The sequence below is a fragment of the Zootoca vivipara genome, chromosome Z2 (assembly GCF_965207765.1).
Source record: "Zootoca vivipara chromosome Z2, rZooViv2.hap1.1, whole genome shotgun sequence".
Lineage (NCBI taxonomy): Eukaryota > Metazoa > Chordata > Lepidosauria > Squamata > Lacertidae > Zootoca > Zootoca vivipara.
This window is the reverse complement of record NC_142585.1, coordinates 6,119,577-6,144,932: the sequence shown is the minus strand read 5'-3', so window position 1 is coordinate 6,144,932 and position 25,356 is coordinate 6,119,577. Positions and strand designations below refer to the sequence as shown.

The 25,356-nt window shown below is 46.5% G+C and overlaps 2 protein-coding genes across 2 annotated transcripts in view; one reads left to right on the top strand and one right to left on the bottom strand.

The window, feature by feature from the left end:
* MCF2 (MCF.2 cell line derived transforming sequence) overlaps positions 1 to 2,634 on the top strand; it is an 88,450-nt gene extending 85,816 nt beyond the window's left edge. The window contains exon 30 of the mRNA XM_088664431.1: positions 155 to 2,634. Coding sequence (XP_088520557.1) covers positions 155 to 195 — 41 coding nt within the window. The 3' untranslated portion in view covers positions 196 to 2,634. The remainder of the gene's footprint in view (positions 1 to 154) is intronic.
* A 42-nt stretch (positions 2,635 to 2,676) lies between these two features.
* LOC118089875 (coagulation factor IX-like) lies at positions 2,677 to 23,613 on the bottom strand. Its single transcript, XM_035124963.3, has 8 exons — positions 23,462 to 23,613; positions 13,424 to 13,587; positions 11,461 to 11,485; positions 9,330 to 9,443; positions 8,635 to 8,763; positions 7,630 to 7,844; positions 6,293 to 6,407; positions 2,677 to 3,949 (listed from the first exon to the last, which is right to left on the bottom strand). The coding sequence occupies exons 1-8, from the start codon at positions 23,526 to 23,528 to the stop codon at positions 3,399 to 3,401; spliced, it is 1,380 nt and encodes a 459-aa protein (XP_034980854.1). The 5' UTR covers positions 23,529 to 23,613; the 3' UTR covers positions 2,677 to 3,398.
* Between the last annotated feature and the right edge of the window lie 1,743 nt (positions 23,614 to 25,356).

Here is a 25,356-nt window from a genome sequence, read left to right as displayed (position 1 = left end):
CTTTTGGAACAGAAGGCAGTCCTCTGGCCAGCTTGTCCTACACTGCCTTGTGCTTTGGGGAACAGAGGAGTTATAAGCTGCATGGTCGTAAGAACCTATGTAATCTTGGAATACGCTCCTCCTAATGCTAATGTTGCTCTTCGTTGCTTTATAGACGCTGCCATGTATAAGACGAGAAAGCTAAGCTCCCCCTGAATTTAAAGGGAGAACTCATATCATGTCATGTTTGAATGCTGCAGTGGCGATTTGAAGTGGTTGTTCAAGAGGGAGGACTTACCCATGGCTGGAGATCCACCTCTCTGTCATCCATCACATTTGCAGCACATCACAGCTCCATCAACATTCTCCATGACCTTCAGTAGAAGTCATTTTTGTTTTTGTTTTTTGGCATATTTAATTCCCACTTCCTCCCACCAATGGAAAATAGGGTACCATTTTGTTTTCACTTTCCCCGTCCTCTCCATGGCATCCACTGAACTACATTTAATAACTAATTGGGTGGTTCCTTTTGCCTTTATTAAGATGCCTGATGCTTCCTCTTGAAGATGTGTTTCCCAACCACACGTCACTGCAGTTGGCTGCACTTTCCTATGTTCGGTTGGGTCTAGACCAGATAGTCACAATAAGCTGCTTTCTAGTTCATTGGTTGTTGCCCCTCTGGAACAGGCATGGATACATCTCAACAACATATGACCATCTTTCAGGCTGGATGATGCAATACTGTTGCGAAGGAGTGGAGTCTCCTTTTGCACTAAGGGTCTGATCCAGAGCCCAGGGTATCCGTAGGATGTAGTTCAAGATCATATTTGACAACTCAAGATTGTCGAAACTCCTATTGGGTTCCCTGGAGTTCCTGGGTGACCTACTAAGTGTCCAAGTTTACATTGTGATTTTTTGGGGAACACACGTGCCATAACTGAGTTCAGTGTCCCTGTTTGCACTAAAAAAGCAATGTTCTTCTTTGTGCTAAGACTGTACTCTTCAGCATTGTTATTGAGAATGACGTGATGCTGGAATGGAGGAGAGAGAGTATGTCCCCTCTCTTTCATTCTTTCTTTTTAAAATGAAGTTTACATAATTTATTTCCTGTTGTGCTTCTTCGTTTTATCTCTGCCCTTAGCATTCATGTGTCCATACAGGTAGTTCTACGTAATGTATGTAATTCAAATTTCATATGGGAAGAATAAACACAGGGTAGGTGTTGTGACCTCACTACTCAGAATGGCTCAAGACAGGCGTTTGGTTGCATGCCTGCAAATAAGAATTGATACAGTCTTGGTAAGCTGCAGTAGTCATTATTATTATTTTCTTACACACCACAATGTGAAGGGGAGAAACACAATTTTTTTTAAAAAAAATCAGACTTGAGTTTCTGAACCACAGATTCCAAGCTTGTACTGCCACAGTGCATTAGCACACATTTCATCAGCCTAATCATGCAGTGTTTCTCAAACTTGGGTCCCCAGCCATTGTTGGATTACAACACCCATCATCCCTGATTACTGGTCCTGCTAGCTAGGAATGATGGGTGTTGTAGTCCAACAACAGCTGGGGACATAAGTTCAAAAAACATTGGTAATGTGTGTATTCGGGGTGGGGATGGTTTCTCTCCTCCAACCGTCAATTTCATAATCACCTCTAATGCAAATACTGTGTGATATATTAGGTGGTGGACTCTCCTTCACTGGAGTTTTTTAAAACAGAGCTTAGATAGCCATCTTTCAGGGATTCTTTAGCTTCAATTCCTGCATTGCAGGTGGTTGGATTAGATCAGTATTTTCCAAACTTGTGTCCCCAGCTAGTTTTGGACTACAACTCCCATCATCCGTGGCTAGCAGGACCAGTGGGCAGGGACAATGGGGGGGAACAGCTGGAGACCCAAGTTTGGGAAACACTGGACTAGGTGGTGGTTTGGGTTCCTTCTCACTCTATAATTCTGTTATTCTGTTCAGAACCATTTTTTTGCTTGTTCACCACTCTGCAAGAAAACAACACTGTAGAATGAATGGCAGGATCCTAGAATATGCAAGCCCTTTGTGAGAATTCAAATGGACCGTTTTAACAGATATTCTATAAAGCACCATCCAAAGTTACTGTACATTAGTTACTAGTTACATTTAAAATGGGTTCCTTTCTTCTTTACTCTTTACTGTAGATTAGCCAGTCGTGCTGTGGAGATCACTTAAAAAAGAACAAAAAACCCAAACCTCCACACCTAAATACTTTGTCTTGGCAACCACAACACACCTTGGCCTTTTAATTGTGTCTTTCTAGTTCTGAATCGTGCACTATTTTATTTATGAAGCTGGCTAGTTCTGCAAGCCTGAATGTACAGTCTTAAGCTGCAACCTGCACCCACTGACCTGGAAATAAGATCCGCTGGGCTTATTTCTGAGTAGACACATTTAGGATTGTACTCTTAGGACTTTGGAAAAATTTGCACAAATCTTTGACACCTTAAGAGTAGCCAGGTTTACCACTTGAGCTGTAAAATGTATATCGAAGCTAAACCAGAAGGGTTTCTGCCCTCTCTAGAAATTATACTGTAAATGTACTTGTAAAATGTGTTAAATCTATATTTAAAAAGAATTATAAACATTGTTAAATAAAATATATATATATGAGACATTTTCATTTTGTGTGGAGTTTTATGCTGCATGAATTAACAACAGAGGAGCTTTTTACATGGTATTTTATTTGCAGTTTCATAATAAACGCACTGAATGCTGATTGCATTCTAATGCACCCGCTGTGCTAATTTCCCACAATACCTTTAAAATCTTGTGTTTTACTCTTAAACACCACAGGTAGGGAGCCAAAGCTGATGTGGCTTGTTTGAAATTCCTACAGCCGTGATAATTAACATTAGTTTCAGTAATACAAGCCAAATATTCTACCCCTTGCCCAACACTACCTCTAGGTAGCAATTCCTTTGTAAACTCTTATCTAAAAGATGTGTGCTCAGTTGTGTTTAATTTTGTGAAACTATTTTAAAAAGGGGGCTTGGGAGGGGGGTTATATGTGTTGCCCCCTTCCCCCAATCATATGTTTCTTTGGAATACATTTCGGCAAGGATGGGCAAAGCAATCACTTTCAATTTCTCCCTGTTTCTCATTTATTCCCAGTCTTAAAATAAAGTTCCCATACACCTTCAATTTGCAATCTATTTGGGGGTAGGGAGTCCTTATGAAAATCCACCAGCATTTTAATGCTGATTTCACCAAATGCTCTCATTTTTTAAAATGTTATGTTCTTGAATATATATATATGCCATTTCCATGCACGTATTACCCCACTGCACAGGTACTTTTGGCTGGAGATATAACTGCTTTGGAAAATTTGGAGAAATGCAGATCTAAAAGGATTTTCAGAACTTCTCCCCCTATCACAACTCTGGGCTACTTTGCATTCAAAGTCGTCATGTCTTTTATCCACTTAATGTACTTTGAAACTCTGGTGTAGACGCCATATTTACCCTTTTTCGCACACTCCTCCCCCCAGCTGGTTATCCCCGTTAGGAACCAGGTGCCTTCGATGTCTGCGGTGTAAGGGCCCCCGCTGTCCCCTTGGCACGTGTCCTTCTCTTCATCTGAGTAGCCAGCACAGAACATGTTGGGCAAGATGGGGTACCTGGTGCTCCTTAGGCAGGTTGGCCGGTCAATGTATTTCACTTTGAGAACCTGTAGGATGCTAGCCAGCCTTCCTTGAAATGCCAGCCTCCCCCAGCCACTCACAGTGCCGATGCTGTGCTTGAGCAGGCTGTTTGTGAACTCTTTGTCCGCAAGGCAAATGGGAACGGCATACTGGTTGAACTCCAGCGGCAAGTCCAGCTCAAGAAGGGCAATGTCATTGTGGTACTTGTTGCTAGCGTTGTAGGTTGGGTGGGGGACCGTTCTGGTCACCCGGCGACGCTGTTCAGTGCCGTCCTCGATGTTGACGTTATGCTCACCTGATAAAGAGCCAAAGCATCCTTTTAAAATAATAATAATAATGATAATGATGGAAGAGGGGGCTGATCCATTAGGGCACATAGGGGCACTGCCCCCCACCTCAGCCAGCCTTCCCCCCATCTGCTTGCCTTCATGTTTGATGTCTTGGGCTAGTTGGACACAGAGTAATGGTGGGAGGAACCAGCTGGAGAACCCCCAAGGAAAGAAGGCCCAGAGCCCAGGGAGTGGTCGTGGGACAAAGATGAGTGGTCAGAGGGAGAAAACTGGGAAGAGGAGGTGTTAAATGCGGAAGGGGTGATAGGGTTTGGTGGGAAGTCTGTAGCAGAGAGGCGTCCGGAATCAGAGGCAGAAGCTGAAGCAATAGAGTGGGAGAAGGGAGGCCAAGAGGGGGAGATGAGTCTGGCTGGTGAAGAGTCATGGGTGTCTCCGCAGTGTGCTATGACAAGCTCCTTTCCCCATCTTCCAGAACCAGAAGAGGGATGAAACCCAGGCGCAGTCTCCGGTTGCTTGGAAAAGCCCTGGAGAGGAAGGAACAGCTGGAGGGAGGTGGGGACTTTCAGTCTTGGCAACTTATCCATGGGGGTGAGCTGCTGTGCTCATTAAGCCTGACACTCCGACAAGTTTGTGCAAATTGTGTTCTTGCTAATAAAGAATTAACTCCAACTTGAACGGTGAGATTTACTGCTGATTTGCTCCTGAAACTTCACAAGAAGTCTGGGATGTGGGAGCCCTGCCTGTCAGTTTCCTTCTCCAAATTTTCAGTGTTGCCCTTGTAAAACTCAGCAGAGAGGAGGAGGAGGATGGGGACAAAACTATGATGTGTTGGTTCTGGCTCTCATTGGCTCTGTCTCCACCTGCTGTTGGGCTCCTTGTCTTCTACTCTGCCAATCCCAATGGGCACCGACAGTCACTGAATTCTCAGGACCATTAGCAGGCCCATCTTCACAGCATATGGTTAAGCTACTACAATACCACCTTAAACAGTCATGGTTGCCCCCAAATTATCCTTGGAGCTATGGTTAGTACAGAGCTACAATTCCCATTGTTCTCTGAGCAGATTGTTAAAGCATTAGGCCCTGTGAGGGTGATAGAAGTTTCCTAGCAGTTCTTAGCACCCCTAGCAAACTACAGCTCCCAGAATTCTTTGGAGGGGAAGCCATGATGACTTAAAGAGGTATCATCATGCTTTAAATCTGTGGTGTGAATGTGGCTTTAGTGTACATTTGTGAATCATGATAACAAGGATTCCCAGGCTAGTTCAGACCTAGCATCTGTTGAGTTCAGGGAATGTACCCCATGGGCTGGTATCAGTGAGTCAAGTATTCGATGAAGCTCAGAGACTATTGAGCCCCAGTTCTGCAGAAATATTAACTGCACCCTCCCTTGAACACCAGGCATACCTGCCAAAACCTAGAGGGACAGCTTCACAAGTATATGAAATTAGAGGTACTACCTGGAACGAATGGTGTGCATCTGGGCTCCGAAAACTTTCCCACCCCTTTTCTTTCTGCTCACCCTTCCAGGAGCCACATGCCAGGGTGGGCAGGGTGTTGGCCAAAGTAGGTGGGTCAATGAATGCACACTTTGCCTTCATGCAACTGGCTAGTTTCTACACCCACTGGCAGACTCATCCACATTCTCCAACCAGACATGAAAGAGGTATCAAGTTCAAGGATACATCCCAGCCATGCAGAAACACTTGGGAGTGCAAAGCAAGGCAGGTGAAGCATGTGGCCTGGGGCAAGTGCCAGAAGGCAGGTCAGGAGGGGTTCATTTCCCCCCTCCCATATATGTGAGCCCTAACCTACAAGCTCAGAGTCCTTTGACCTAAACTGAGGTGCTCTGAGGCTGCCACAGCTCACTGACAGATCCACATGCAAGCACAGAGGGTCTTGTGATCAGTCCCAAACATTTCCCAGTGTATGGCAAATTCCCAAGCTCCTGTGGCCATGATTACCCAACAAAGACAAAACTCTTTGTAGATGCTTGAGTGTGCTTTATTTTACTCAACCTATCAAAGGTGCAAAATAAGTACTGTTGCCATATTCAAAAAGTTGTTGAAAGTTGTTGTGCTTTCTTTAGACAAACCCTTGACTTGCCTCTGAAAGTCCACCTTTCAGAAATTCCCCGCAGTCCAGGAAAATCTGGACATTTGGCAGCCCTAAATTAAGGCTAGGATAACCCACATGTATTTTCCAGACCAAAAACCTGGACTCAGCTTGGATTGTTCTCTTCCTACCTCCTTGTTTCTGTAAATACCCCCGAGGTTCTCTGTCCCTGCTCTGGCAAAAATGTGGCAAGGAGGAACACAGCACTCACACGAACATTACTCTGTGACTTACCTGCCACAACAGTGTGGGGCACATACTCAAGGCAGTGGGCTGCAGTGACGATCCATCTTTCGTTGATGATTGAGCCTCCGCAGAATCCTTTCTGCTCTTGGTTGAGGATATAAACCTGCATGCAGAGAAGGCTGAACTAGACCACGGGAAATTTATATAACCAGCCTGGAGACCCACTCAACTTTGGGCGAGACTCATTTTCAAAGGGAAGGTGAAGGTTGCCTGATAGCAAAGAACAGGACTATGAGCAGGGGGCTTGCAGAACTGTCTGGGAAAAAGCATGTCTGTTGTCTACATTACTGGGACATATGTGCTATGGTTTGGGCACCCTGGGAAACAGAACACCATTGGTCCAATCCAGAAAGGCTATGGAAATTTTACATGCAGAAGTGATTTTGACCATAGCTACATTGTGTGAGTGCCCCCGAACACAGAGAGATGCTTGCCTCTCTTGATAGTTACCAGGATGTGATCACTGGCACCCTATGAAAGGGAAAAATAGATCTATAGATCTATGTACTGTATGTTAGGGATCATGTGAGTTGGGTGGTTGATGTGCATATCAACCAGCTATTTTACACATTCACTATGTGTCATGGAGAATGTGCCCATGAGAAGGGTACACATTGCCTGGCAAATACGCACACTCTCAAACAGGACTTGTGGAATGTGCACATTTGAACAGCATTTTGTACATCGTCCATACAATATCTAGTCTCTCCAAGAAACATCTGCTTCTAGTTCAGAGGTGGGCAGTCCCTTGCCCATAGTAATTGAATTTCAGACACTCATTACCTGACCATGTGACTTGGGAACATTCACAAAATGTGTCCCTTGCAAATGTCAACAGTAATTGAATTTCAGACACTCATGTCACCTTAAATATAACAAAGAGCTTTGTGTCACCTCAAGGACTAATCCATCTTACTGTGGCCCTAAACTAAGGAGTGGAACAGAGAAAAGGGATGGGGTTGTACTGTTTGATGAGTAACTTTTCCTTGATTTAAGCTGTGCTGAGTGGGTGACAGGTTTGTTTCAGAGTGAGAAAGGTTAGCTGTAGAAGTTGCTTCCCTCCTCCTACATTAGTTAAAGCCCAGTGTTCTTTACAGCAGACATGGCCAACATGGTGCCTTCCATATCTTGGTGGACTACAATTCCCATCAGCCCCAAGGAAGCATTTAGATGATGGGAGTTGCAGCACAGCAACATCTGGAAGGAACCACACTGGCTACCGCTGCCTTAGAGGGATAAAGTATTTCGTAATTTCCTGATAGTGAACAAGAAGTCGCAAGGTTAGGCACCCCCAGATGACAAAGCAACCATGACAACTACAGTACCTGCCAAGGAATCTCCCCTTTCTTGCTGTCCATGCCACCAACCACTCGAATTCTGACTCCCGTTTTGGAAACAACCTGGGTGGCATTATCTCCTGACTCCTCCTCAAGGTCATCAGTAGTGTTGGTGACCAACCAGTCATCAAATGTATTTGGCGTTGAGCGGGTGAGCTTCTTTACTGCCTCTTGAGCTGTGACTTTTCCGCATGGGAAGGGCACTGGGGGAAACAAAATAAGAAGACAACACCCCTGCCTCTGACAAAGGGGACTCTGGCCCACAACAACATTGCAGACAAATGCCTCTTGCTTAGTAATAACTTTCTGGTTTTGACACTGTACTCGGTAGGCAAGGATTAGTTACTTTGGCTGACTCAGGGCAAAGGTTTCTTTGAGCAGCCTTTTCCATTGAGCAGCCTTCCCCAATCAGATGTGCTCTAGTGGCTGGACAGTGGAGGAGAACCATATGGTAGGGATCTGGAAGCCAGGAACTGGGACTCAGAACTGGAGGCTAGGCCAAGTGTAAGGCTGGTTTTTTGGAGGAAGAGGCTTGCAGCCCTTTGTCCACCTCCCCACGCTCCACAAGGGGCTTTGCATGTCCTGTGCTTGGGCAACACAGTGCCTGCAAATATTTTCTTGCCTAACGCTGCCCTATCCCACAGGAAAGTTGGTGGGTGTAGCCTGGCCAAAATGGCCTTGTGGGTCAAATGGGAAGATTGGTGGGACAAATCTAGTTCATCATTACAGGTTTTAAAAATAGAACAGCCACAACCCACCAGAGATGATGAAACAGATGAGTGTATGTTCTAGTGTGAAGGTAGCAAGCACTTATTGGACAGCACCCATTCCATCCAATTTTAAATACATCAAATAGAAGGAATGTTCATTTTTTTTATTTTGGTGGAAAATGTGTCCATGACAGGAACAGAGGCCTGAAATATTAAATATGTAGAGTGTGTGAGAGATATACAGCTCAAAATTTAATAAAGCTGTAACAAAAAGGAGACTTACCTGTTGGCTCACAGCTCCTCTGATCATCTTGAAGCCTATATCCAGAAGCACAGGAACAGGATGCTTTCCCTCCTGGGCCATTCTTACAAAACTGTTTGCAACCTCCATTCTTTGTGGCGCAAGTAGCATCTGATTGCAATGGGGTAAAGGGAATCAAATTTAATCATGGGTTAAGAGCAGAAGAGGGCTGTGGAGGGTGGAGAACATGGAGACAATGAAGAAGTCCCATCACTGATCAGCGTTAAAGGATGGTTCACACAGGAAAATGACTTCAGCATTTATGTTTCTACTAGGGCCTGCCATTGCTGCTCGTGTTGCTCGCCAACCCCACCAAACATCCCACCCCATTGCCAACCACAACCCCTCCCTTTATGCCTTGTCCAAAAGACCCTTCCCCTCACAGTCTGTCCCAAAGTCCTCCTCCATCCCTTCACAGCTCTCTGGGAAGAGGATTTGATTGTTAAACCACTCTGACAACTGTAGCTTTGAAGGGGAATAGGGGTTTCCCTTAACAAACTACAGCTCCCAGAATTCTCTGGGGGTAGCCCTGGCTGCTTAAAGTGGTGCTGTACAGCTTTAAAGGTGCAGTGCAGATAGGGCCTTTGACACACTACCATACTCAGCAATGGTCGGTTGCTTAACATCCTCTGGATTTATGGCATTGTGCAACAGAGACAGACTCCCTCTTAACATACCTAATTCACAGTTCCTTCCTTCATAACCACCCAGACACCAGCATATGTAGTTACTGATATCATCTTCACACCGACCTCCGTTCAAACAGGGGTTTGAGTCACACTGGTTTCCGTCTTGGAAAGGAAGAAGGAAATGTAATAGGAACTTGCATTATCCAACAGTTACATTGTTATTTACACATCTTTATCACTTGCTTCAGAGCATAAGCAAAAAAGACAGGGTGGGGGTGGGGTGTTAGGGGAGGGGTAGTATCTCTGGTGGGGGGGATTGTGCTTCTTCTTCTGGGGACGTTTATCCGCCTTCGGTCCCCACCTTGCACTCAGCCTTCACCTGTAGCTTCTAAAAGCGGCCAGCAAGAGAGACCATTAGTGTGTCTCTACTATTTTGAAGCTATTTAGGCCTCTGTAACATGCAGGGCAACCAACAGTGCTCCTCTACATTATTTCAGAGATGAAGCTAGGAGAGGAAGGCTCGGTATCCTAGAGCCAAGTTGTTGAAGGCTTGTAGACCAGCATAAGCGCCTTGAACCTGGCCTAGTAGCATATGGGCAGTCAATACAAATATTTTTGCAAGGCTGCCTGCCCCTATCAGCAGTCTTGCCACTGCATTCTTCGCCAGTTGGAGGTTCCACACCTGTCCCAACACAACCCCACATAAAGTGCATTGCAATAATCTAGTATCAAGGATTATTATCCCAATCAAAATACAGCAGTGGATCCAGGAAGCTATTTTCTACAAAGCCTGATCATGGGTCTGTTTAGCTCAGTGCTGCCCACGCTGCCTTGCAGTTGCTTTCTAGAACAGGCACCCCCAAACTGCGGCCCTCCAGATGTTTTGGCCTACAACTCCCATGATCCCTAGCTAACAGGACCAGTGGTCAGGGATTATGGGAATTGCAGTCCAAAACATCTGGAGGGCCGAAGTTTGGGGATGCCTGCTCTAGAGTTTCAGACCCACCTGCAGATGTCATGGACTGAACAAGGAACCTTTGGCACAGACTCTACCAACAAGCCATAAAAAGGGAGGGGGTGGGAGAGAGAGACGTCATACCTCAGTTTAAGTATGCCTCAGTTTAAGTATTTTCAGTTTAAGTACTCCACGGACCGTCTGGAATGGATTAATCCACTTTCCATTACTTTCAATGGGAAAGTTTGCTTCAGGTTAAGTACGCTTCAGGTTAAGTACAGACTTCCGGAACCAATTGTGTTTGTAAACCGAAGTACCACTGTATGCTGGTTTCTTTTGGGTTCTGCTCTGTCTGAATTTCAGCACTTCTGCATTCCAGAATGTTAGCGACAGACCTTATGCATGCAACTGCACAACAGTATTTTAAAAGCAAACACACACACACACACACACAGAGAGAGAGAGAGAGAGAGAGAGAGCCCTAAAACTCAGGAGTCAAGCATCTTCCATTTACAGTGGTACCTCAGGTTAAGAACTTAATTGGTTCTGGAGGTCCATTCTTAACCTGAAACTGTTCTTAACCTGAGGTACCACTTTAGCTAATGGGGCCTCCTGCTGCTGCCACACCGCTGCTGCGCGATTTCTGTTCTCATCCTGAAGCAAAGTTCTTAACTCAAGGTACTATTTCTGGGTTAGCGGAGTCTGTAACCTGAAGCGTCTGTAACCTGAAGCGTCTGTAACCCGAGGTACCACTGTTCTGGCTCTTTCCATGATTCCAGTTGGAATGCAACTGTTTCTTTTTGAGAATAAAATACAGTAAAGGTAAAGGGACCCCTGACCATTAGGTCCAGTCGTGACCCACTCTGGAGTTGCGGTCCTCATCTCGCTCTATTGGTTGAGGGAGCTGGCGTACAGCTTCCAGGTCATGTGGCCAGCATGACAAAGCCACTTCTGGCGAACCAGAGCAGCACACAGAAGCGCCGTTTACCTTCCCACTTGGAGAGGTACCTATTTATCTATTTGCACTTTGACGTGCTTTCGAACTGCTAGGTTGGCAGGAGCTGGGACCGAGCAATGGGAGCTCACCCCGTTGCAGGGATTCAAACCGCCAACCTTCTGATCAACAAGCCCTAGGCTCTGTGGTTTAACCCACACCGCCACCTGCGTCCCTCCATGCAATGCAATGCAATTGAAGTGTCTTAAAAAAAAAAAAAGCCTACTTACCAAGGTATACCTTCCAGAATTCCAGCTGTAAGAAATATGGTAAAGCTGAATTCAAATGAAAATGAAAGCAGGAAAGCAATTAACATATATAAGCCATCTATATAACATTTGTATAATGATCCAGACCCATGCACAAGGGCAGTGATGGGCAACCTTTTGAGCTTGCTGTGTCAAAATAACGAGCATAACTCGGGTGGTGTGTCACCCGAGAAAAAACGCCACAATTTCACGATATTTATAGTTTAAATAATAAAAATGTATAATTGTTTCCCCTTTTAAAAAAAGGAAAAAGGGGAGGGGAAAAATTATTAAAGTTTTTTTTAAAAAATAAATTTAAAATATATATATTAAAAAAGGAAAAAAATAAGGCAAACCCCAGAGGTCTTTCCCAGTGGGACTCTGGGCTCAGGCCTTCCTCCAATGGGTCTGCCGCTGGGGAGGTGGGCTCAGGTTGGGCCTGTGCCTCCTCGTGGCCCTCTTCTGCCCACCTCTCCCCTCACTCGGCTATGCTTGCGTGGCAGTGGGGCGACAGTGAAGGGGTTTCATCTTACTTGGGTGTCTCTTCTCTCTTCCCGGGAGGGTGGCGAGGTGGCGGTGGTGGCGGCAGCAGCGAGGTCGGGGTCAGGTTTCTTCTCCCTCCTCCAAGGGCCCCCTCCTCTCCCTTGAGGTGGGGGCAACGGGGACGGCAACAGAGCGAGCGGACCTGTTTCCCTTTGCCTTGGTTTCCCTTCTTTTCTCCCTCCTTTCTGCGACGGCAGCAGCAGCGGGGCCGTGGCTTCCTTTTTCCTCCTCCGGAGTGCCTCAAGGCCATCCATCAGGTTTGCAGGGTGGGGGTGGGGTCTGGCAGCTCCACAGTTGCTGCACTGGTGGCCCCCAGTGTCCGGGCGGCGGCGGTTTCAGTGGCTTGGGAGCCCGTCCAGCAGCTCCTGCAGCGCTGGTCACTTTCAGGAGCTCTGTGGCTCCGTGCCCACCACCATCTTGCCTCGCCGGAAGTCCACAAGGCCCCCAGAGGTGTGTCGCCTGCGGCATTCCGCCGCCGGCCAGAAGTGAGGTCTTGGCATATGGCTGCGTGTCACCAAAAATGGCTATGCGTGTCAGTGCTGACACGCGTGTCATGGGTTCGCCATCACTGCACAAGGGTGATGTCAGTGCCTTTAACCCATGACTGAGTACATAACAAACTCCTTCTAATCATCTACAGTCAGAAATAATGAGGATAGTACATTCACAGAGAACCCACATCTTACGTTTTTTGCTGTGGAAGTCAGCTTCTATTTTCACTTCAAAAGAAAAACAGGATTCTAGTCCTTATTGCTGCCAAACTAAGGCATCCTTTAAAGTCTGAGGTGTTGTGCCTACCATAAGTGCAAAAGCTGAACTGGCACCTAAATATGCTTTTCAGAAGCCAATGGAAAGGCTCAAGTCCTTCTCACTCCCTATCCCAGCAAAATAATAATTATGCAAAAAAGTAAAACTGGCAGAATGTGCAAAATAAGGGGACTCACATACATCTACTTTGTCTGTACGTCACGAAATTTTCTAAGTAAAGAATTTGGATACCTTGCCACATAATCAAAGAGTTCACTAGGATTTACTAAAGAGGTTTGGTAAAGCACACTAAGGCTGCTGTACATACTTACCTGCTAGAAAGCCCCATTGAACTCAATGAGATCACACTAGTGCAACCTTTCTCTCTCACACACACACACATACATTTTGGGAGGGGCTGCTCTTTCTAACTTGCAACAAACTATGGGAGAATTTCTCCTCCTGTTGGGAGAAATTCAGTTAAATAGTTCAACCCACTCAGAAAAAAAATAATTAAAAATTATCTGCCTGTCAGTAGGATGGAGAATTTCACTAGACTCCTTGCAAACAGCTCTAGATTGCATAGCAGGTTCTTTTTTCAATTGCACACCCGTGGTGAAGTTCTAGATCTTTCATTCTAATAACTGGAACTCACCGTTTTCTCATCATTTTCAAATACTTCTCTTGCTTCCTCATAACTGCATCTTTCTTCCTGGCACTCGCGCTCAAGATTTCCTTGAATCATTTCTTCCAGCCGCCCAGAATTGTACCTTTTGTAGCGTGGCAGAACTGCACTCGCCTCATCCTGGTTTATAAAAACTTCAAGTTGCAAAGAAGCAACAGGTCAGAGAGCGAAATGAGCAAAAGAATTAACTGGAATAATAACTACCCAGAGTCCCTTTTGAAAGCCATGGCTATTTGGATGCTTGGTTGGTAAATAGTTCACCACTCAAATCTTACCACAGCCACAAATTCACCTGGATGGATGTAGGCAAGACATTATTACAGCCAGAGTGGTGCCATGGGTAGAGTGTTGGACTAAGACCTGGGTTCAAATCCCCACTGAGATGTTGTTTGCAGATGATACAGTCCTGACAGTGTACTCCAAGGAAGTTTTCCAGAGACTCATCAACTGTATTGCCCAAGCCTGCCTCGAGTTTGGTTTCACCATCAGCCTGACGAAGACCAGCCGCTTGGGTCAGGACACTGCCAGCACACCAGGCATCAGCATTGATGATCGCACCCTTGAGGTGGTAGACAATTTTGCTTACCTGCCTAACTTTTCCATGGACCCTGAGCTAGACAAGTGTATTGGCAAGGCAGTGATGGCAATGGCTCGCCTCTCCAAAAGGATATGAGAGAATGTGATGCTAAGGACCAATACCAAGATGAAGGTCTACCAGGCTTGTGCGGTGAACACACAGCTTTATAGTCATGGGCAATTTACACCTGCTAGGAGAAACGCCTCAATGTCTTCCATGTGTGCTGCGTCAGGAAGATTTGGGGCATCACATGGCAGAAACAAGTATCAGGCAATATGTGTCCGTATTTCCAGCATGTTCACACTCCTGTCTCAGCGACGTCTATGCTGGCTTGGTCATGTACACAGAATGGAGGATGGAAGGATCCCCAAGGGACAAGCTCTATGGGGAGCAGTCTTCAGGTACCAGGCCTGTTGGCAGACCAGCTCTGCGTTATAAAGGTATCTGCAAACGTGACTTGAAGGCTGTCTACATCAACTCCACCGTGTGGGAATCCCTTGCAGACACAGTGCCTGGAGACAGAGAGGCAGGTCGTGCATCTACAGCAATGACCATAGGAGAAATGGTTGCTGGGAGGGCACAGAGAGAAGAAAAACCATGGTTCATCTGCACCAGTGAAACCAGACACCCCACTGCAATAAAAAATGTCTCCCCCATTTTGTTGTCTATAGCTGCAGCAGGCACTGTAACTCTTCAACAGTTTCAACTTTATCCCTGAAGGTGTCCCAAGACATATGGATGCCAACACCAACAATGCTAGCCTAGCTTACAGGTGTGTTGTAAGGATTTCTAATGTATTTTAAATCTTTGTTGGAAGCCATCCAGAGTGGCTGGGGAAACCCAGCCAGATGGGTGGGGTACAAATAAATTATTATTATTATTATTATTATTATTATTATTATTATTATTATTATTATGGAGGGTGAGTGCAGTAAAATGAGGTGGAAGAAGACCAGCCCAACCTAGTTCAGAATGCAGGCTGGAGATAAAAGTTCAGACTGCTCCTATGTGTCAAAAATGCCCTGCAAGTAGAAAGCGACTCCATCAGGCTAGGAGATTCTAGTGCAGCGACTTTGCTTCAGTGTTGGCCTTCTGGTTGCAGAGAGTTTGCAACACTGGGGAGCGTTAAAAATGCAAACCTGTGACATCTATTCCATCACCACCTTCTGCTGCACCTATAGCCCAGGCTTGAGATAATAATGCATGCCAGGAGTGGAGAAATATTTTCGCCTCAGGGGCTGCATCCCTCATAGGCAACTTTCCAGGGGCCACATGTAAATGGTGGGTGGAGTCAGAGGAAAAGTGGGTGGAGCAAAATACCCATGTTTCTCATGAAATAAGACACCGTCTTATATTTATTTTTCCTCAAAAACCCCCCACGGTGGCTTATTTTTGGGGGATGCCTTATTTTTTCGAGCGGGAGCCAGCAACAGCGCGCTGCGCCAAGCCCCGACCCAGCGGGACCCGGTGAGAGCCGGCAGCAGCGCGCTGCGCGGGACCCGGTGAGAGCTGGGGAGCAGAAAATAAAAACAGCAAGGCTGCCCTTATAACAAAGCACAATAATAATACTGCGGAGCTGCGGAGCTCAGCGGGGTTCCGGCCCTCCCATTTGCGTGCTGCTGGGGAGCAGAAGAAACACCATGATCCAAGGAGCACGGCCGCGTTGGCGGAGCAGGAAGCGGCAGTGGAGGCAGCTGTGAGAGAAGCGGCAGCGGAGGGCCCGGCAAGAGGCGGCTGCATGGGAGCCGCTTCGGGGAGCGCAGCGCGAAGAGCCTGGTGAGAGGCAGCTGCGGCTGCAGGTGAAGCCCATGATCTGTGTGGGCGACTGGGGGCGATTAGCCCGCCTCTCAGCTGATCGTCGGGAAGCCCCCGCAAAACACAGTGAGGCGGTCGCGGGGAAGTGCCGAGAGCGCCCAGGAGCGTGGCTGCAGCGATGGAGATCCCAGCGGCTGCAGAGGTGGCTGTGGGCACGCGCCCAGCACCAAAGCACGGTGGCAGCGGCGGTGGCGGAGACGGCCACTGCGAGTGGCGCACTGTTGCCTCTTGCCAACTCTTCCAAAGGCGCTTAAACGCCTTCCTTTCCTTGCCAGACCTGCTCCCCCACTACGGCTTATTTTGGGGGTATGTCTTATATTTAATCAACTCGTGAAAAGCCTGCCACGTCTTATTTTGTAGGTATGTCTTATTTTATGAGAAACACGGTATGTGATTTCCTTTTTTAAAGGGGGGCACATTCAACTGCTTTCCTCTCTCAATCCACTCTGGCAGGCAAGAGGCATGATTGCAATTCAAGGACTCATTCCAGCCAGGCAGAAACACTAAAGGCTGGTGAGCGGTGGAGCCTGGGAAAGAATCTGAGGGCCGAGTTGAGAGACATGGGGGGCTGCATTTGCCCCCACCCAGGACTGAGGTTCTCCGCTGCTTATCTATGAGGGAAGTGTTTTCCTTCTTGAAATGCGGTAGATAAAAATGCTACGCCAGACCCTCTCACTCCCCCCTCCCCCGCTCCAAATTGGCTGTATAACAGCATTGTCTTCTTGCAGGTAAGATTCAAATTCTATTCTGTGAGCTGGAAAGTCCCTCCCCCTTACCTGGCCTGTCCCCTGGCAACACTTCCCCAGGCAGGATTGGACGATTGGCTGGGGTAGGTGGAGACCCCTGGTATCCAGCCTGGAGAGGTAGTGGCCAGATCCGATCTATCAGGTAGCTGCTGTGTGGTCTGGGCGGCTTCCAACAGAAGTATTAAAATACCATAATTTATTAAACATTAAAAGCTTCCCTAAACAGGGCTGCCTTCAGACGTCCTCTAAAAGTCTGGTAGTTGTTTTTCTCTTTGACATCTGATGGGAGGGCATTCCACAGGGTGGGTGCCACTACCAAGAAGGCCCTCTGCCTGGTTCCCTGGAACTTGGCTTCTTGCAGCGAGGGAACTGCCAGAAGGCCCTCGGCACTGGATCTCAGTGTCCGGGCAGAGCGATAGAGGTGGAGACGCTCCTTCAGGTATACTGGACTGAGGCCATTTAGGGCTTTAAAGGTCAGCACCAACACTTTGAATTGTGCTCGGAAACGTACTGGGAGCCAATATAGGTCTTTCAAGCTTTCTTAGGTTGGAACGCCCTCCCATCAGATGTCAAAGAAAAAAACAGCTACCAGATTTTTAAAAGACATCTGAAGGCAGCCCTGTTTAGGGAGGCTTTTAATCTTTAATCGATTATTTTATTCTTCTGTTGGATGGGTGGGGTGTAAATAATAAATTATTATTATTATTATTATTATTATTATTATTATTATTATTATTAGGGTCATTTCTGTTGTTGTTGAGATTTCGCAAAAAAAGCCGACAACAACTTCTTTGGCAAAACAAACAAACAAACAAACAAAAAAACCACCCAAGAACTTTGTCAAGAAAAGCTCAACAATTTTTTGAAATATGGCAACCCTATTTCGGAAACCGAGGGGGTGGTTGCACAGATCATAAGCATGATCTATATACGTATATAAAGATGTAGGCATTGCGTGCATGGAGGTCACAGCCTTTCTCCGTAACTGCTGAACTGCAATGTAACAAATTTGGCCACAATGTTCCATGCCCATCAGGGAGGGCATTAATTTTTTTCCCAAAAAACCACACCTTTCACACCTAAAATAATGATTAAACACAAAAAGTGGCGCCCAAATTAGATGTCACCACCAGAAGCTCTGAAGACTCCAGCAGCATCCTATAGAAAGGCAGCTTGCAGCCTGCCACTTCCAAAACTGCGCTGCCAGATGACATCACAAAATTCCACAGCAACCAACTGAATCACAGGGATGAGGCACAGTCCTTTTGCAGCAACAAGGCCCAGCTTTTTCAATAGGCCGCAGCATTGCCAAGCAGGAAAAACTGAGTAGGCCGCACCATTCAGTAGGCCACAGGCAAAAACAAACAGAATAGGGCCTTTCACAACCGGGGGGTGGGGTGGGTGGTCACAGGGATGAGGCACAACAAAAGGAGGGAGGACACATAGCCCTGGGGGTGGGAGGAAGAACCCTGACTCAGCCAAAGCAGTGTGTGGTGTGTGTGTTGGGACAGGGAAAACTGAGTAGGCTGCAACATTGCCCAGTAGGCCATAGGCAAAAACAAACAAAATACAGCGGAACCTCGGTTTACGAACACCTCAGTTTATGAATTTTTGGTTTACGAACGACTGTAACCTGGAAGTAAGTAACCCAAGGTGTCCGAGGCCTACGGAGGCCTCCGCAAAGGCCTGAAGGCTGGGCCGCAGCTGTGGAGGCGCTCCCATGGCTCCTTGAAGGCCTGGAGCGAAGTCACGGACGCTCCGAAGCCTTCCAGGAGGCTGGGCCTTCGCTCCAATGCCTTCGTGAAGCCATGGGAGTGCTTCCGTGGCTGCAGCCCAGTCGCGGACGCTTCGATGCCTCCATCGTCATCAGCCCAGGTAAGAAAAAAAAAGTCTCTTCCCCACCCTTGCAAAGCGGTCCAAGATGATGTCACTCCCACTCTGCGCAATTGTGCAGCTTCACCTTAAGTTTCTCTTCGACTTACCAGCACATTTATTTCTGGAATTACTAACGGCATCGCGATGCCTAGCCTCGATGGGCTGTGGGAGAAGCGACATATTGGCTCTGTCCACTCTTATGGCTGATTTCATTGACTTTCGGTTCAAAGCCTTTGGCTTTCAGATTTTATAGCCTATGGGGCAAATCTGGGGATATCAGGCACAGTCAGCCCTCCCGCCACAGATCAGGTGCTTTAATACCTTGCCTGACTATGTTACCTGGACGTGTGGTTAAGTCTTTTACTAGCCTGACAGCCGCTATTCCTCTCTTAGCTTAAAAATTGAATAAGAATCGGTAAAGGACACCAGGCGATTCCTTCAGTTAAGGACACCCACGCCTGGCCCCTTCATCATCCATCAGGATGGGTGTGCGAGCTCCCTGCCCCCGACCAGTCTGTCAAGGGCACTTGGTTATCCGACCTAATTCTATCCGATACATAACTATTGCTTCACATTCGTCAATCAAAAATGGACAGGAGAGGGAAGAGTCCCTGTGTGGTACTGCACATTCCTTCCGAATTCGGTCTGCTACAGCAGTGGTACACATGGGCCTCTCATTGGAGAGAATAAAAGATTTGGGTCAATGGAAGTCCAAGCTTACAAGGGTTACCTCCGCTGCACAATGTGACTAAGCAACTGAGTTTGGCAAATCACTTACATTCTTTTGCTTTGTTCTCAGGAGATAATACGGTGAATATCTGGATGGTTGATCACAGTACCATGCCCAGGCGCGCGCCCTTGATTGGAGACTGGGTCCCAATTTGGGGCTACCTCCACGGGTCAAAGTTTCCTGCTTTACAAGGAGATGGAAGTGCTGGGTCAGACTCCTGCCAGCTGTGTAGGCCAAGGCCGCCAGGGCCGCCTCACAAAATCCCCCTGTTTTCTTGGAGGTGCAGCCCGGTGGAAATGATTTGGCTTACTGTAAAGGCATTGATTTGCACTGAAGATTTTAAAGACTTTGTCGAGCTGGGGACTGCCTTTCCAAATCTTGAACTATCTTTGGTCTTCACTGCTGAAGAGACGCATTTTGCACGACTTTCACACCCCTGCTGCTATTGATAAATGAAGGAAATTCTTGGTTCTGGCAGTGGCCAGAAAGGTTTCAGCTTCAAATGGACAAAGTGACCAGAAAGGTTTCAGCTTTGAATGGACAAACTATCTTGTGCCCAGCCATAGGATTCTGAGAGGCCCCAGGGTGAGTCCTAGTTGAAGGACTCACAAAACGGTGGTTAATCCTTCACAGACTGCCAGCGCAGCAGGCTGGAGTCGTATGACTGCAAGGCGTTCCTGTACCGTGTTGATGGCATTCACCTCTCAAATGAGGGAAATGGTGTTTGGCTTGCTGACATTCCTTTTGCAAGGCGTCCCTGTACCGTGTTGATGGCATACACCTCTCAAACGAGGGAAATGGTGTTTGGCTTGCTGACATTCCTTTTGCTATTAGGTATTGGTTGCGGTTGTGGGGGTATTGGCGGCGAGCCCTTTGGGCTCGATTGGCGGTAGGCATTGGATTATCTCGTGAAGGTACAGGTGTGGGGGGGAGGTTGCGGCCATCACCTCCCCCAAAATGCGGAAAGGTACTCCCTTAAGGAGTCTGGGGGCGTTGCCAAGTCCGAAGCCGTGGTAGGTGAGGGCCAGAGGGCACGCCCCTAGCGGTGGCCCCAGGATGAGCTCCTAGTTGATGTGCATCGCAGGACTCATCCAACGGTGGTTAACCTTTCACAGACTGCCAGCAGAGCGGGCTGGAGTCAGATATAGTCGGTTAGATCCAATGCCTAGGCCAATACCCCTCTACATCCGTAATCAATAAAGTTGTGGCCTTCTATGCCCATTAACCTTATGCAATGTGTCTAGTGTTTTTATTTCTCGGGGAGGCATCGGGGTATCGCCACACAAAGTCTCTTCCCCACCTCGGGGGGAGGAGATGTTGTGGGCGCCACGAGGCCTTCACGTGGGGGGGGGGAATGGTTAGCATTCCCCCCCCAGCCCATTGGTCATCTCCCTGCCGCGGCACGCCCCTAGCACAGCCAATTAGGTCGCTCTGGGGGGCGCGGCTCGCCTATTTGAACAAGAGCGCGGCAGGGACTCTGCCTTGCTTGCTTCTTCTGGATTCAACAACTGCGTTTCTCCCACCCACCTCCCCCACGTAGGCAGGGTTTCTTCGTGACAGTGCTATGGACTACGGTTGGTCGCCTATTGGGGCCTGGTAGGAGTTTTTCCCACTTGGCAAATTGGCTCAGGCCTTGTGGTTTTCGCCTACCTCGTAGCTACTCGTCACAACTTGGGTTTTGGCGGTAGGCATTGGATTATCTCGTGAAGGTACAGGTGTGGGGGGGAGGTTGCGGCCATCACCTCCCCCAAAATGCGGAAAGGTACTCCCTTAAGGAGTCTGGGGGCGTTGCCAAGTCCGAAGCCGTGGTAGGTGAGGGCCAGAGGGCACGCCCCTAGCGGTGGCCCCAGGATGAGCTCCTAGTTGATGTGCATCGCAGGACTCATCCAACGGTGGTTAACCTTTCACAGACTGCCAGCAGAGCGGGCTGGAGTCAGATATAGTCGGTTAGATCCAATGCCTAGGCCAATACCCCTCTACATCCGTAATCAATAAAGTTGTGGCCTTTTATGCCCATTAACCTTATGCAATGTGTCTAGTGTTTTTATTTCTCGGGGAGGCATCGGGGTATCGCCACACAATCACATTTTCATTTTGTACTGTTTTATTGATTGCATTTTATGGATCAATGGCCTCATTAGACAGTAAAATCCGTGTTAAATTGCTATTTTAGGGGGTGTTTCTCATCGTCTGGAATGGATTAATCCACTTTCCATTACTTTTAATTGGAAAGTTCGCTTCAGGTTAAGTATGCTTCAGTTTAAGTACAGACTTCCGAAACCAATTGTGGTTGTAAACTGAGGTACCACTGTATGGGCCTTTCACAGGGTGGGGGAATCACAGGAATGAGGCACAACAACAGGAGATGGGGCTCACAGGGATGAGGCACAACAAAGGGAGGGGGAAACCCCATAGCCATGGGAGGGAGGGAGGACCCTGAGTCAGCCAAAGCAGTGGGGGGTGGGGGCATTTTCAGGAACACGCATGGGTGGGGGAGTCTTATTTTTGAAACTTACAGTAGGGGAGTCAGGGCTGGGACAGGGCAGGTGAGGGGACTCTGAAGGTGAATTTAACAGAAAAGGATCCATTTAACACAAAAACCCACAGCAACGCGTGGCCAGGCCAGCTAGTATGAACTATAAAAAACAGAACTGGCACAATCCAAGGCAGTTGGCCATACTGAAATCTTATTGAATGAGGCTCCCTCAGCCCTTGTATTCCCTGCTCTCACTAAGGTAATAATTAAACTCCCAGTTGTGACCTATGACTTATTTGCCAAAGCTAAGGAATGAGCCACACAGCTAGTTATGTGGCCATTCATACCATTGATTTCAGTGGGACAAGTTCAAGCAGGAGCTTAACTTGCCCATCAAAATCCATTAAAAGCTGCAAGACTTAAACATGTATAACTCTGGCTGAATTGTGCCTGAAGTTTGCAACTGGATGCACATCCTAAAATGCAGGAAAAGGAATCATCAAAGTACATTTTATGCATTTTTTTTACTATATTCCTAATCTTCCATTTTTTAAGGTGAACTCCCTGCAAATATCCCACATTGCATTTTAAATAACTGTTCAGGCTTATATGCCAAATGTGGAAATAATTATATTCATTTTCATTCATCATTATTTGTCTATGCAATGTTTATTATTATTATTATTATTATTATTATTATTATTATTATTATTATTATTATTATTATCATCCAAGGAGTTCAAGGTGGCACACATAGTTCTCCCCCTTGTTTTCTCTCTGCAACAACCCTTTGAGGTAGGTTAGGCTGAGAGTGAGTGACTGACTCCAAGTTCACCCAGTAAGCTTCACAGCTGATCAGAGATTTGAACCCTGGTCTCCCAGGTCTTAGTCCAACACTCTAAACACCACACTGTAGCCTCTAGTTAATTGGAACTGTCACAATTTCTTCTTCCTTGTTTAATCTATTTTTATTAATTGTTTCTTTCTTCTGCCGGAACCCAGGATGGCTAGAAGCAAGAAACTCCAGCTAGTGCAGAACGCAGCGGCCAGATTGCTGAAGAGGGCATCTGATGGATATCACAAGGCACCATTGTTAAAACATTTTCATTGGCTGCTCATCTACTACCGAGCCACATTCCAAGTTCCTTGTAATAATTTGCAAAGCCCTGAACAGGTAATGACAAACTTAGTTGGTCTCTAAGGTGCTACTGGAAGGAATTTTTTTAATTTGTTTTTATTTTGTTTCAACTACAGCAGACCAACACAGCTACCTACCTGTAACTAACTCTTTCTAAAACAGTTTGCTGATTTCTGATGTCAACTTTTTTTTTTACATGGTTTTTGTAGTAGGCTTCTTTTTGTACAATTTCAAACAGCTCTGATATTTTTGTAATGAATAGTGGTATATAAATATATATATATTAAATAAATACACATCAAAAAATACACAGTGCAAGTATCATTTTAAAAATATTGAAAGCACATTAAAATCATCAACAAATCAAAGCTACTCATAAAACAGTAGGCAGGCACTAAATCGTATCTGTCAAAATGTTCACCGAGATATTGCATTTCTTAATTCAACTATACTGTGAACTGAAGGCTATATGAAGCCCCCCCACCCCTCAGTTCTTTAAATTAATGAAAGTTGGGTCAACACTGGCAACTACATTAAAAAAAATCCTGTACGTAAAAATGTTTCTCCTTCCTTGTAAATTATTGATTGCATATCTGCCTACCAGACCCTGGTCTCATTTCAGGTGACTCGTTCACTTTAAAATGAACCCACCTGCACATTCACCACGGAGATGACATCCCAGGAGACAGATGGCCAGCACGAAGAAGCTGTTTGCCATTTTCTTAAAAGCAGCGCATCTGCTTTGCTAACAATGTATTGTGGACTAGGAGCCACCAGTTTAAGGGGTCCAAAGGGCAAGTACATATTTGTTTTGTTTTGGGCTCAGCTTTGAGGTCATCTTCTAAAAGGAAGTGCCTCCGGAAGTTTCTAAAATGGCTTCCCCTATATTGAAACACCAGTTTCAGCATGGCCATGACATAAAATCTCACAGACTAAGGGCTAGGGTCTCGGAAGAGCAGGGCTGGGGAATCTTTTCTCGGGCCAAATACTAGATTCTCTTCTAGGTAACTTTCCAAGGCCCACATGCCAATGGTGGGCAGAGCTGGTGGCCAAAGTGGGTGGGGCAGTGGATGCAAATTTTACCTATGCAAAGCAGGTTGGTTTCTACACTTTCTTTCCCAAATGAAACCTGTGTAGGCAGGGAATAGAAGTGAGGAAAAGCATGGCAGTCTTTAGACCAGTCTTCGCCGATCTGGTGTCTCCCACCGTTCCCACCAACCCCAGCCAGCACAGGGGTCAGGAGAATTGTCATTCTGCAGCACCTGGAGGGTACCAGGTTAGTGGAGCTCACAGAGAACCCAAAGTGAGTTTTCACCATCTTGCCTTGTGAGTCAATAAAGTCTATAATAAACCCTATACACTGGAGTAGACCCATTTGAGTCAACTCTTAGGGGCTGAAGTCCCTCCAATAAAATATTTGAGGGCCCCCCGAAAATTGATTGGCATTGCCATTCAAATGGTGTGTGTGTGTGTGTGTGTGTGTGTGTGTGTGTGTGTGTGTGAGCTGCGTTTTGCCATCAATTATGCAGAGTGGTGCTTGATTGCCCCCCCCCCCTAATATTTTATTCAAGTTGACACCCCTGATTAGACTCATCATCCAGAAGCACACCCATCTCCTCCTCAGCATTGCTGCATCATCAAATATCAACAACTCAGAAGGATAGAGAGGGGTAGGGGAAGACGGCCATGCTTCTCCTTACTTCTATTCCCTGCCTACGCAGTTTTCATTTGGGAAAGAATGGGATTATAAACTGAGTGTTTCTCAAATAAATGGAGCACTACTGCCATTTCCCCCTTCTTGATCCCAGTAATCCAAATATGTAGCACTTCAGAAGGAATAAGCTTGAAATCTCTGTCTTGGGGCCTATTTGCGCTATACATTTAAAGAAGTATTATACCACTCTAAGAGAGAGATGCTTCCCCCTCAAGGAGATGATTCCCCCTGGGAACTACAGTGGTGCCTCGCTAGACGAATTTAATTCGTTCCACGGGTCTTTTCTTATAACGAAAAAATTCGTCTAGAGAATCCCATAGGAATGCATTGATATTTTTTTTTGCCCATAGGAACGCATTAATTGAATTTCAATGCATTCCTATGGGAAAGCGCGATTCGCTAGATGAATTTTTCATAAAACGAATTCGTCTAGCAAGGCAAACTCCGCTCGAAAAATCCTTTCGTTAAGCGGAAATTTCATTAAGCAGGGCATTCGTTAAGCAAGGCACCACTGTATAGTCTGTTAAGGGGGCTGAGAGTTGTTAGGGGGGCTCTATTTACAGAGCTGTAAACCTCAGAGTGCCCTGGGAACAGGAATTGAGCGCTCTGGGAATTGTTGTTTTATGGGAGGGGAGTAGTGGAGAGCCTACAAACAACACTTAGCACCCTTAACAAGCTACAGTTCCCAGTATTCTTTGGGCGAAGCCATGACTGTTTAAAGTGGGCTGGTGGTGCTTTAAATGTATAGTGCACATGGGGCTTTAGACTAAATCTGTGAGCCACCTCATAGCTTTAACTAATTATTCTACTGTTGTGTTTATTATCATTTCCC

Excerpts from the sequence above, each read along its gene's own strand:
- LOC118089875 (XM_035124963.3), bottom strand. The coding sequence starts at position 23,528 with ATGGCAAACAGCTTCTTCGTGCTGGCCATCTGTCTCCTGGGATGTCAT. Across the intron at positions 13,588-23,461 it reads TCTCCGTGGTGAATGTGCAG|TTTTTATAAACCAGGATGAG; the intron begins GTGGGTTCATTT and ends TGCAACTTGAAG. Across the intron at positions 3,950-6,292 it reads GCCCCACACTGTTGTGGCAG|GTGAGCATAACGTCAACATC; the intron begins GTAAGTCACAGA and ends GCTCTTTATCAG.